Here is a 12930-nt window from a genome sequence, read left to right on the forward strand (position 1 = left end):
GACAGGACGAGGTAAGAAGACGATTCGTTTCATTATTAGGGAATCGGGACAAACCTGTTGTCTCTTCCAGAGCGTGGAAAGATAAAACACAAGAAGAATGTTGCATGAACACGAGGACAAAACACTGCAGAACTTCATTTTCCATCTTCATGCAGCCTATGGTTGGTTAAATAACTTGGGAAGTTTTGGAAGCAAAGTGCAGTGCAGGCAGAAAATCCATCTTGGCTGTGGGGTGTGTTGATGCGTATCCAAACCGATAGATTCACAACCTGCTGTTCATGCAGATCAAGACTCTACTGTACATTATACACATTGATTTGCCATTAAGGGACGGAAAGAGTTGCATAATATAATAACGAAGCAGCAGAAAATGGCGGTATACACACTTTACTTAAAAACGCCACTTTACACTGGATCCAACTCCAACTCTAGCTCACGCTACATGAACACAACAAAGCGTTAGCTAGTGAGAGCCAGATAACTCAAAGCCTTTGTATACGACACAGAGCACAACACACTGGCTTGTCGATCAATCAACAGTTATCACACATAGGAGTAGGACAATGGGGTCAGTGCCATTGAGAGCCAGTCAGTCAGTCAGTGAGTGAGTCAGAGCTGGCCCGTCACATTACACTGGTCCTTACAACTGGCTGTCAGGTGTTGGCCCGTCACATTACACTGATCCTTACAACTGGCTGTCAGGTGTTGGCCCGTCACATTACACTGGTCCTTACAACTGGCTGTCAGGTGTTGGCCCGTCACATTACACTGGTCCTTACAACTGGCTGTCAGGTGTTGGCCCGTCACATTACACTGGTCCTTACAACTGGCTGTCAGGTGTAAGTGTCAGATGTAACGGATTCACTATCTCTAGTTGATCTAACTGATGGGCCAGTGGTGCGTTCAGGTGTAGCGAGAAGAAGACACAGTTCCCGGAGGACCATAACAAGGTGGGAACACAAATATAGAGGGTAGGAGGGGGGAATAGAGGTCAGGGGGGCAGGAAGGGCTGAGAGGGGGAGTGGGGTGTTGGGAGAGACATGGAGGAGGTTAAAGGGGTGAGAGAGTAAAGGGAGGTGAACAGAAAGTGTGGGTTGTGGAAGAAAGAGAGAAAGAGAAAGACAGACAGACAGACAGACAGACAGACAAACAGACAGACAGACAGACAGACAGACAGACAGACAGACAGACAGACAGACAGACAGAGAGTAGGCTGCAGTGAGAGAGTGAAGGAGGGGAGTCAGAGAGTTATTGGGGGAGAGACGGGGTAGGTGAATGTGTCATGTAGGCAGAAGAGTAGGTGTCATGTAGGCAGAAGAGGGAGGCAGAAGAGGTAGGAGAATGAGAGAGGATACTGGTGCTGGGAAGGTGGGGGAGAGGGAGGGAGGCTGGGAGGGTGGGGTCTATTTGAGAGTGCTCTTCAGTACAGGGCCTGTTTCCACAAAGAATCTCAGAGTAAAAGTTCTGATCTAGGATCAGGACCCCACCTGGCCCTATAACCTCATTAATTATGAGCTAAAAGGCTATACTGATCGTAGTTCAACATTCCTACTCCGAGATGCTTTGTGGATACGGCCCAGGACCATGAGTATGAAATGTGGAAGTAGAAGGGGGAGAGAGGGAGAGAAGGAGAGAGAGAGGGAGAGAGAGATAGAGAGAGAGAAGGAGAGAGAGAGAGAGAGGGAGGGAGGGAGGGAGGGAGGGCCGGGGCGGGGAAAGGAAAGTAGAGGATAGAGTGCTTGACCACACTCGTGTCATGCTATGGTTCAAGGTTCTAGATGTAGTCTACCTTCTCATGTGTGTGTGTGTTCCTCTACCTTCTCGTCAGGGATGCTCTGGCGGACGTTGTCCAGGTAACTGCTGATGTTCTCTACGTTGGTGTAACGCAGCAGGATGCGGGCAAAGTCCTCCTCACTGATGGTGGTCATGCCTTTAGAGTAGGTCAGGAACTCTATCTCCAAAACCTCTGTCTGGAGGTTATCCATGAACCTGGGGGAGAGAGAGGACCAGGTGACAGAGAGAAGGTACATGTCTATGGTAGTGCAGTATGTGTCTATGGTAGTGCAGTATGTGTCTATGGTAGTGCAGTATGTGCCTATGGTAGTGCAGTATGTGTCTATGGTAGTGCAGTACGTGTCTATGGTAGTGCAGTATGTGTCTATGGTAGTGCAGTATGTGTCTATGGTAGTGCAGTATGTGTCTATGGTAGTGCAGTATGTGTCTATGGTAGTGCAGTATGTGTCTATGGTAGTGCAGTATGTGTGTTAGAGTAACTTAATACTATATCTGAGTATGAGAGAGCAGTGAAACTGAAACAAGCGACAGAGTAGATTAACTATGTTCCACAGACCATCATTTTATAGTGCTCTATTAAGATTAATCAATTAATCGGCATGGCGATACCTGTAGAAATCGTCGAAGGTCAGCTCCGCCTTCCCCTTCTTCCCAAAGAAGTGCACCAGGAGTGTGGTGTCAATCATCATACCCTCCTCCGCACGCTGCCATCCCATTGGCCAGACAGGGGTAGAGGGGGCGGGGAGAAAAGAAAAACAATGCAGTGACTGACATACAACACGCTCTCTGATTGGATGAGTGGGGACCGGTCCGTGTGGGCGGGGTCATGAATCCAAGATGGCAGCCATCGTGCCGAACAACCAGCCAGTCGCATGTGAGGTGCATCAACGGGGCAACAACAGTCAGTCAAGTCAATCAATCAATCAGCTTCAACAAGTATTCACAACAAGGCTTGAGTCTGAGCAGCACCTGCACAGATCCACTGATCTCCAAACCACCCGTGTGTTATAGCTGTTAGTAGACATATTGGATTAGGACTATCCGGATGGTGTGTAGATCAGATATTCCTGTGCAGCCCAGACTGATAAATGGTAGTGTTGCAGCCAGCAGTGTGACAGACAGACAGACAGGACAGGACAGCACACAGACAGGTAAGGCTATAGACAGACGGACAGACAGACACACACAAAGACATGCCTGTAGACACATAGAGAGAAGGAGTAGAAAGAGAGAGAGCGGAGAAGACAGACGACACACCGTCATTTTAGCTGAGACAGGTACATATGCCACCACATCCCATGCATTTCTGTTCAAACCCTCAAACGCCACACATAGAAAACCATAGCAGAACAGAAAACCCACCGCAACAGAAATGTGCACAAGAATGTGAGCAAGATTCCACCTTTTTCTAAAAGACTGTAACATAATCAGGTGTCTTTGAAGTAATTATTAATTCTTTCATGTTTTCTTTCTTTCTGCCTTTTAAACCACTCTCTCTGTGTACAAAATATCCCTTCCCTCTCTTCTGCGTGGGCTTTGTAAGGGATCTGGGATATTTGAAACCAATTAGGGTGTATTTGGGATGTTTATGTATTTACCGTGGTTTTGTAATCCGCTGTTTAACACTACCTTAATCCCGGGGAGTCGGAAAATTCCGGAAAAGGGGGAAGGGGGGTGTATAGGCGTGTGTGTGTAGGAGGGGATCATTCAGAAAAAGGTGTTTATATGGCTGGGCTTTATCACATAATAACGGATACAGGCCAAATCCCGAGGAACCCTGTCTGAGCTTCCAAGGACCCATAGAGGGCGATATCGAACGATGATTGATATAAAAACCAAATGGGCCAATAGGTTTGGTCCCTCTCCCCGCCATGCCCCACCCTTCCCCCAATCCAACCAATCCGGCGTCATGCTGAAGGCAGAGTGTAACTGGCATTGGCAAACTCTCATCATATCCTTCTCCATAGGGGAAGACTGCAATCAACCATGTTCAGATTCAGCAGTAGCTTCACGATGCTATACGGCTAATTAAACTGGTCCCAGGTCAGTCCGTGCTGTCTCGCCAAGGTTGAGTCAAACTGTGACAAGACAGCATAAAACTGATCTGAGACCAGGCTGGCAAATGTCTAATACCTTTAGTCTAAAGTCCTAATCCGCCAGGGAACAGGAAAAAATGATTCAAAGGAAAAAAGAACAGAATTGAAAGAAGAGACATTGTCGTTGTTCCGCTTGACGGCCCAAATGAAGGCCCTTTTCACGGCCCAAATGAAGGCCCTTTTCACGGCCCAAATGAAGGCCCTTTTCACGGCCCAAATGAAGGCCCTTTTCACGGCCCAAATGAAGGCCCTTTTCACGGCCCAAATGAAGGCCCTTTTCACGGCCCAAATGAAGGCCCTTTTCACGGCCGAAGCCAGATGTTGTTTTTGGAAACATCATACTGTCTAGAATTAAAATGTACTCCCCAGGGATGGAATTTAAAAACAATGCAACTAAAAGATCATGGAGAAATCATGCAAGGATAGGTCTATTTCACATGCTGTATAGGGACGAGTCAGTGTCTCTCAAAGGAAATCATGTTTAGTAGCATTACGTCACTGTAAAAACTAACTAACACTTATCAGTCTGTTTCAGTTGTGTAACTTTTAGATTCTTCCACTAATTACATACTGAACAAATATAAACGCAACATACAATTTCAGATTTTACTTAAGCACATTTTATATAAGGAAATCAGTAAATGAAAATAAATCTATTAGGCCCTGGTCTATGGATTTCACATGACTGGGCACGGGCGCAGCCATGGGGTTGCCTGGGAGGGCATAGGCCCACCCACTCGGGAGCCAGGCCCAGCCAATAAGAATTAGTTTTTCCCCACAAAAGGGCTTTATTACAGACAGAAATGCTTCTCAGTTTCATCAGCTGTCCAGGTGGCTGGTCTCAGATGATCCCGCAGGTGAAGAAGCCGGATGTGGAAATCCTTGGCTGGCGTGGTTACACGTGGTCTGGGGTTGTGAGGTCAGTTGGATGTACTGCCAAATTCTCTAAAATGACGTCGGAGGCGGCTTATGGTAGAGAAATTACCATTCAATTATCTGGCAACAGCTCTGGTGGACATTCCTGCAGTCAGCATGTCAATTGCCAATTTTGTGAGTATGGAACATTTCTGGGATCTTTTATTTCAGCTCATGAAACATTGACCCAACGCTTTACATGTTGTGTTTATATTTTTGTTTTGTATAGCTTTATGTAGAAATTAAGTATCACTCTGTCATACTTAAACTGACTATCTTCTTCAAGTGGCTTCCTTATAAAACGTACAACTTCTTGTATCTCATGGCATCTGTGGTTTGAGGATGTGTTTATTTTTATAAAAGGAACAAACTTGTAAAATATATGTGGTGAAATGACTAGCTTCTTCTTCAGAAGGCAATGCCCTATATGACACATTCGCTTTGCGCCCAGACTAGACAATGCACATGTTTACTTCATCTCCTTTCTACCCCCCCCCCCTCTCTCTCTTCCTACCCCCTCTCTTTCTTTCTCTCCCTCTCTCTCTCCTGGAAGAGTGAGATCACGACCTGACGCCTCTCGGTTCCTGGAAGCTGGGGAGCGCGAGTATGTGAGCTCATCACTATCGACGACATAATGGTTATCACGCCCACCAGGCGTGCGAGTCAGCACCTGGTTTGTGTGTGTGTTTGTGTGTGTGTGTCCCCGCTGTGGCCTTTGATCTCAGAACAGAGGTGGAAAACAGTGATTACTGATGTCAACCCCTAAAACGTCTCTCTCTCTCGCTGACTCCCCTCCCTCCCTCTCCTGAATAACACATTAGACCTGTTATTGGAGGGCTGGAGAGTCAGCCAGCCAGACAGTCCTTTCTGACACAGACAAACACAGGGGGCCTAATGGGAGACTCATCATGACAGAGAACCTGAATAGGAGTTAAACACACATCCCTCCCCTCTCTCTCTCTCTCTCTGTCACTCTGTCTCCCTCTCTCTCTACCTCTCTCTTTGATAGCCTCTAGATGAAAGGGTCCAGTCTGTGTAAATACAGGTCATCTCCATGATCTGCTGCAGTCTTCCAGTGTTATTGTCTCTCCTCTGCTTCCGCTGCTAGCCACCTATTAGCCAACAAATAGGCTGCCAAACAAATCGTCAGGCTGAGAAACACTGGACTGCCAAGTCAGCCGTGCTCAATTGTAGACGGACGGCAATGATCTAAAGTGTGTGTGTGTGCGTGCGTGCGTGCGTGTGTGTGTGCGCGGTGCTAGAATGATGATGTTGTTTTGGTATAGCACTTTGTAGCTAAGCAGGTCATCACTGTATTTTATGCTAAGAACTTTTTCTAACTGTATTTTCTTGACAAACGGTGGCTGACATGCAGGTAACAACAACAACCACGAGGAACCAACACAGAGAGGTGGCGGAAGGTAACATCGAAGCATGAAACACAAGAGAAACAAATAGGGTTTATAACAATAAAACAAACATCTGAATCTAAGAATCGAATACAGAAAAAACAATAGATTACACAGTGACATAGCTGTCCTATGGCTATGGATGGATGGGTCAAAACCAAGGGAAGAGTTTTTACCTTTTCTAGTCAAAGGAGGGATGGGATCAAGTGACTAAAAGAACCACTAGAAACCAAGAGAGGGATGGTCGGGTATGAGAGACACAAATGGACGAATTAATGGACAGAGGACCAGTATACCTCTGGCAGGTCTGAGAACTGCTAAATGGATCTAGGCTGCGAATGACAGAGGGATGGAGGGATAGATGGCGGAAAAGAAGGAGGGGAGAAAGAAAGGAGGGAGGAAGGGTGGTCAGAGGACAGGTGTACCTCTGGCAGGTCTGAGAACTGCTAAATGGATCTAGGCTGCGAATGACAGAGGGATGGAGGAATAGATGGCGGAAAAGAAGGAGGGGAGAAAGAAAGGAGGGAGGAAGGAAGGGTGGACAGAGGACAGGTGTACCTCTGCCAGGTCTGAAAACAGGGCTTGACTGGCGCCGCGCCTCAGAACGTCCCAATAGCTCCTGGCCACAAACTGATGACTGTCTTTTTTAACCACCTGCAGGAGTTTTTACCAGAAGCACAAACATCGTACAAGAAAAACAGAGGACAACTAAAGGAGGGAAGAGAGGATGAAATGAAGGAATAACCATGATCAATCAAAGATCAAATGAGATTTCATCACAAAATTGGAGGGATTGGCTTAGTGATATGCTAATCGCATAGAAGACGGATCACAGTAACATTCAAATAATGAACAGTCTCACAGTGATATCACTATTATAGTAGAATGATTTGTCATCGTATCAAAGAGATTCGATGCAATGACACAATCCAACACTGGATTTCTGGACAGGGGAATTGTTTTACTACTATCCTACCTCCCACTTCCCTCAGATGAGTCAGACATTTAACAAGACATTATTTGACTCCATTCCGTTTTCCTTCGCTCCAGTCAACCGACATTGATACAGCATGGTGGTTTGACTATCACTTTGAATGACACACGTCGCATAAGACAACATCTGCTGATCAATATATCGCATTCACTCAACTAGAGTCGTTAAGCATAAACCACTCACAATGTGTGTACAGACCGAAGCACAACCAACAGAATAGTGTTGAAACCTCATCTATAGCACACATCCAATACAGCGATTGGCCAGCTTTCTTGTCTCTCTCTATAGGGGAATACAGTGATTGGCCACCTGTCTTGTCTCTCTCTATAGGGGAATACAGCGATTGGCCAGCTGTCTTGTCTCTCTCTATAGGGTTATACAGTGATTGGCCAGCTGTCTTGTCTCTCTATAGGGTTATACAGTGATTGGCCACCTGTCTTGTCTCTCTCTATAGGGGAATACAGTGATTGGCCGCCTGTCTTGTCTCTCTCTATAGGGGAATACAGTGATTGGCCGCCTGTCTTGTCTCTCTCTATAGGGTTATACAGCGATTGGCCACCTGTCTTGTCTCCCTCTATAGGGGAATACAGTGATTGGCCACCTGTCTTGTCTCTCTCTATAGGGGAATACAGTGATTGGCCGCCTGTCTTGTCTCTCTCTATAGGGGAATACAGTGATTGGCCACCTGTCTTGTCTCTCTCTATAGGGGAATACAGTGATTGGCCACCTGTCTTGTCTCTCTCTATAGGGTTATACAGCGATTGGCCACCTGTCTTGTCTCTCTCTATAGGGGAATACAGCGATTGGCCACCTGTCTTGTCTCTCTCTATAGGGTTATACAGTGATTGGCCAGCTGTCTTGTCTCTCTCTATAGGGTTATACAGTGATTGGCCAGCTGTCTTGTCTCTCTCTATAGGGGAATACAGCGATTGGCCACCTGTCTTGTCTCTCTCTATAGGGGAATACAGTGATTGGCCACCTGTCTTGTCTCTCTCTATAGGGGAATACAGTGATTGGCCGCCTGTCTTGTCTCTCTCTATAGGGTTATACAGCGATTGGCCACCTGTCTTGTCTCTCTCTATAGGGGAATACAGTGATTGGCCACCTGTCTTGTCTCTCTCTATAGGGTTATACAGTGATTGGCCACCTGTCTTGTCTCTCTCTATAGGGGAATACAGTGATTGGCCAGCTGTCTTGTCTCTCTCTATAGGGGAATACAGTGATTGGCCAGCTGTCTTGTCTCTCTCTATAGGATTATACAGTGATTGGCCACCTGTCTTGTCTCTCTCTATAGGGGAATACAGCGATTGGCCACCTGTCTTGTCTCTCTCTATAGGGGAATACAGCGATTGGCCACCTGTCTTGTCTCTCTCTATAGGGTTATACAGTGATTGGCCACCTGTCTTGTCTCTCTATAGGGGAATACAGTGATTGGCCAGCTGTCTTGTCTCTCTCTATAGGGGAATACAGCGATTGGCCACCTGTCTTGTCTCTCTCTATAGGGGAATACAGCGATTGGCCACCTGTCTTGTCTCTCTCTATAGGGGAATACAGTGATTGGCCAGCTGTCTTGTCTCTCTCTATAGGGGAATACAGTGATTGGCCACCTGTCTTGTCTCTCTCTATAGAGGAATACAGCGATTGGCCACCTGTCTTGTCTCTCTCTATAGGGGAATACAGTGATTGGCCACCTGTCTTGTCTCTCTCTATAGGGTTATACAGTGATTGGCCAGCTGTCTTGTCTCTCTCTATAGGGTTATACAGTGATTGGCCAGCTGTCTTGTCTCTCTCTATAGGGGAATACAGTGATTGGCCACCTGTCTTGTCTCTCTATAGGGGAATACAGTGATTGGACAGCTGTCTTGTCTCTCTCTATAGGGGAATACAGCGATTGGCCACCTGTCTTGTCTCTCTCTATAGGGGAATACAGTGATTGGCCAGCTGTCTTATCTCTCTCTATAGGGGAATACAGTGATTGGCCAGCTGTCTTGTCTCTCTATAGGGGAATACAGTGACTGGCCACCTGTCTTGTCTCTCTCTATAGGGGAATACAGTGATTGGCCAGCTGTCTTGTCTCTCTCTATAGGGTTATACAGTGATTGGCCACCTGTCTTGTCTCTCTATAGGGGAATACAGTGATTGGCCACCTGTCTTGTCTCTCTCTATAGGGGAATACAGTGATTGGCCACCTGTCTTGTCTCTCTCTATAGGGGAATACAGTGATTGGCCAGCTGTCTTGTCTCCCTCTATAGGGGAATACAGCGACTGACCACCTGTCTTGTCTCTATAGGGGAATACAGCGATTGGCCACCTGTCTTGTCTCTCTCTATAGGGGAATACAGTGATTGGCCAGCTGTCTTGTCTCTCTCTATAGGGGAATACAGCGATTGGCCACCTGTCTTGTCTCTCTCTATAGGGGAATACAGCGATTGGCCACCTGTCTTGTCCCTCTCTATAGGGGAATACAGCGATTGGCCAGCTGTCTTGTCTCTCTCTATAGGGTTATACAGTGATTGGCCAGCTGTCTTGTCTCTCTCTATAGGGTTATACAGTGATTGGCCAGCTGTCTTGTCTCTCTCTATAGGGGAATACAGGGGCGGCCATTGAACATCACAGGTTGTACTGGCCTGTCGTCCATCAGGTTAGTGACAGGAGGGAGACGTCTGCTCCTCTGTAGGGGGACAGACAGTGGCCTGGTTCTGGGGCTGTGTTTGAGTATAGACCATTATGTTCCTTCACTCCTCCACGGTGAGTGGAGGGAAATGTGCATTAAGGCTGAGTGAGAGACAGGGCTATAGTCTAAACATGACCACGTAGGCAGCCTATTGATCTGTCATCAGAGTCCTCTATGGGTTAACCTGGAATCAACACTGAATATCACTGGCTACGTCTCAAATGGCACCCTATTCCCTATACAGTGCAAACACTTACTTCATAGAGTGTGCTTACATCATAAGGACTGTGCTGACTTTATAGATAGAGTGTGCTTACTTCATAAAGTGTGCTGACTTCATAGAATGCTTACATCATATGGACTGTGCTTACTTCATAAAGTGTGCTGACTTCATAGAATGCTTACATTATATGGACTGTGCTTACTTCATAAAGTGTGCTGACTTCATAGGGTGATTACATCATAAGGAATGTGCTGACTTCATAGTGTGCTGACTTCATAAGGAATGTGCTGACTTCATAGTGTGCTGACTTCATAAGGACTGTGTTTACTTAATAAAATGCTTACATCATAAGGAATGTGCTGACTTCATAGTGTGCTGACTTCATAAGGAATGTGCTGACTTCATAGTGTGCTGACTTCATAAGGACTGTGTTTACTTAATAAAATGCTTACATCATAAGGACTGTGCTTACTTCATAGGGTGATTACATCATAAGGACTGTGCTTACTTCATAGGGTGATTACATCATAAGGACTGTGCTTACTTCATATGGTTATTACATCACTAGAGTGATCTTATTTGCACAGGGTCCTTACTAGAGTGATCTTATTTGCACAGGGTCCTTACTAGAGTCTGCTTACTTCATTGAGGATACTTACTTACATGTAAGGTGATTACTTCAAAATGTGTGCTCACTCTACTATCCATACTATTTGCCAAAATCGCCACCCCCCCCCCAACAATGCTTGGTTCTATTTTAAGCCAGAGTGTTTCTTAGTCATTCTAAATCAAATCATCCACTTTTGTCTCTCTCTGACCCCTAGAATCATTACTCCTCCACCACCCCTCCACCCATCCACAATCATTCACTCAGTCAATATGACAGACAGCCAGAACACAAGGAAGGTCTATTTCAATGGATTTCTATCTATTTCACTCTATTTATATAGATCTAGATATACAGAGTTTAGACCAGGGACAAAGGTACACATGTGTGTCCGAAATGGCTCCCTATTCACTAACAAAATACTTTTGGACAATAGTAGTGCACTATATAGGGAATAGGGTGCCATTTCGGGCGTGGTTGGGTTGATACATACGCTGTTGATGGGAGCAACCTGATATCCATAGAGCTGCATACTCTTTTACACAGAGAGACCAGGAGGAGACGGCATGCGGTCAAAAAGGAGGAGGAAGAAGAGGAGGAGGAAGAGGAGGAAGAAAGGAAAGGTCACATGTTAGAATAGATGCATGCAAGGAGAGACACACTGGCTCAAATGCACAACAGGAGTACTGCTACCGTAAACCAACACACTTGTAGCTACACAACATAACACAACGTGCTCTACAAATATTACTTCTCTATAGGTCATATTTCTACAATAAAGTAAACCGTGGTTGCATCCAAAATGGCACCCTGTTTCCTAGAAAGTGACCTACTTTTGACCCAGAGCCCTGGTCAAAAGTATTGCACCACATATGGAATAGGGTGCCACTTGGGACATCCACTATGTAAAGGATAAAGTGTGTGTTCACAACGTGCTACACTGGTAATACAGCTTACAAAACATACCGTCAGATTGTCACAGATAGCACCATATGATTGTATCATTCACATGGTACCTTAATATACACACACCATTAGCATAACGTTATCCTAACATTAAAGAGACAGCGTATCTAGGGCCTCCCGGGTGGCGCAGTGGTCTAGGGCACTGCATCGCAGTGCTAACTGCGCCACCAGAGTCTCTGGGTTCGCCCCCAGGCTCTGTCGCAGCCGGCCGCGACCGGGAGGTCCGTGGGGCGACGCACAATTGGGCCAGCGTCGTCCGGGTTAGGGAGGGTTTGGCCGGTAGGGATTTCCTTGTCTCATCGCGCTCCAGCGACTCCTGTGGCGGGCTGGGCGCAGTGCGCGCTAACCGAGGGGGCCAGGTGCACGGTGTTTCCTCCAACACATTGGTGCAGCTGGCTTCCGGGTTGGAGGCGCGCTGTGTTAAGAAGCAGTGCGGCTTGGTTGGGTTGTGCTTCGGAGGACGCATAGCTTTCGACCTTCGTCTCTCCCGAGCCCGTACGGGAGTTGTAGCGATGAGACAAGATAGTAATTACTAGCGATTGGATACCACGAAAATTGGGGAGAAAAGGGGATAAATAAAAAATAAAAATAAAAAAAATAAAAAAAAGAGACAGCGTATCTGATTCTGTTATTGAAGGGGCACGGAGGATCAGTGGGCCACATATTAGACCATCTGGGCTGTGTCTGAAATGGCCCCTTCTTCCCAACAGATGTAGGATCTTAATTGCTGAGAATTTTCCTGCACAGCAGGAAGTGCAAACTTGTAGTGCATTTGAGTTTTAAAATGGATTCTGAAGTTTGTAATTTCCACTTTAAAATTTCAGACTTTATTTGCCCAAACCAAAAAATTGATCAACCCCCTACAAAAAAATATTTATTATAATCCACATAATAATTCACATTTCCTGTTGATGCAGGATTATTTTCCTGCTGTAGCAAACTAGCTCTAATTAAGATCCTACACCTGTATATAGCGCACTTATATTGACTATGGGCTCTGGTCAAAAGGAGTGCAGTATAGAGGGAATAGGGTGCAAGAGTAGTGCACTATATAGAAGGTTGGTTGTTTAGCAGCAAAACCGAGGCGTGCGCAACTATGGGGCAAGACAGACTGGGTTGGCTTAGACTGTTGACAACATGTCAAATATATTTAGTCTCCCATGTTTATTGAAAACATAAATACATTTGCACAATAAGCACTTGTTGTCTCTCAAATACGTTGTTACAGCTGCTACTGTAGGTAGCAAAATGT

The 12930-nt window shown here is 46.0% G+C and overlaps 1 protein-coding gene across 9 annotated transcripts in view; it reads right to left on the reverse strand.

The window, feature by feature from the left end:
• LOC129847119 (calcium uptake protein 3, mitochondrial-like) overlaps positions 1-12930 on the reverse strand; it is a 49309-nt gene that overhangs the window by 6462 nt on the left and 29917 nt on the right. For 3 of the 9 annotated variants that reach the window (XM_055914937.1, XM_055914928.1, XM_055914934.1), the window contains 5 exons: positions 11206-11247; positions 6773-6868; positions 3928-3942; positions 2404-2498; positions 1818-1989 (listed from right to left, as the gene is read on the reverse strand). In XM_055914937.1, coding sequence (XP_055770912.1) covers positions 1818-1989; positions 2404-2498; positions 3928-3942; positions 6773-6868; positions 11206-11247 — 420 coding nt within the window. Of the gene's footprint in view, positions 1-1789; positions 1990-2403; positions 2499-3927; positions 3943-6772; positions 6869-11205; positions 11248-12930 lie in introns of all 9 variants that reach the window. The other 6 variants (XM_055914929.1, XM_055914930.1, XM_055914936.1 and 3 more) reach the window with 5 other exon arrangements.

This window comes from Salvelinus fontinalis, unplaced genomic scaffold, assembly GCF_029448725.1.
Source record: "Salvelinus fontinalis isolate EN_2023a unplaced genomic scaffold, ASM2944872v1 scaffold_0713, whole genome shotgun sequence".
NCBI lineage: Eukaryota > Metazoa > Chordata > Actinopteri > Salmoniformes > Salmonidae > Salvelinus > Salvelinus fontinalis.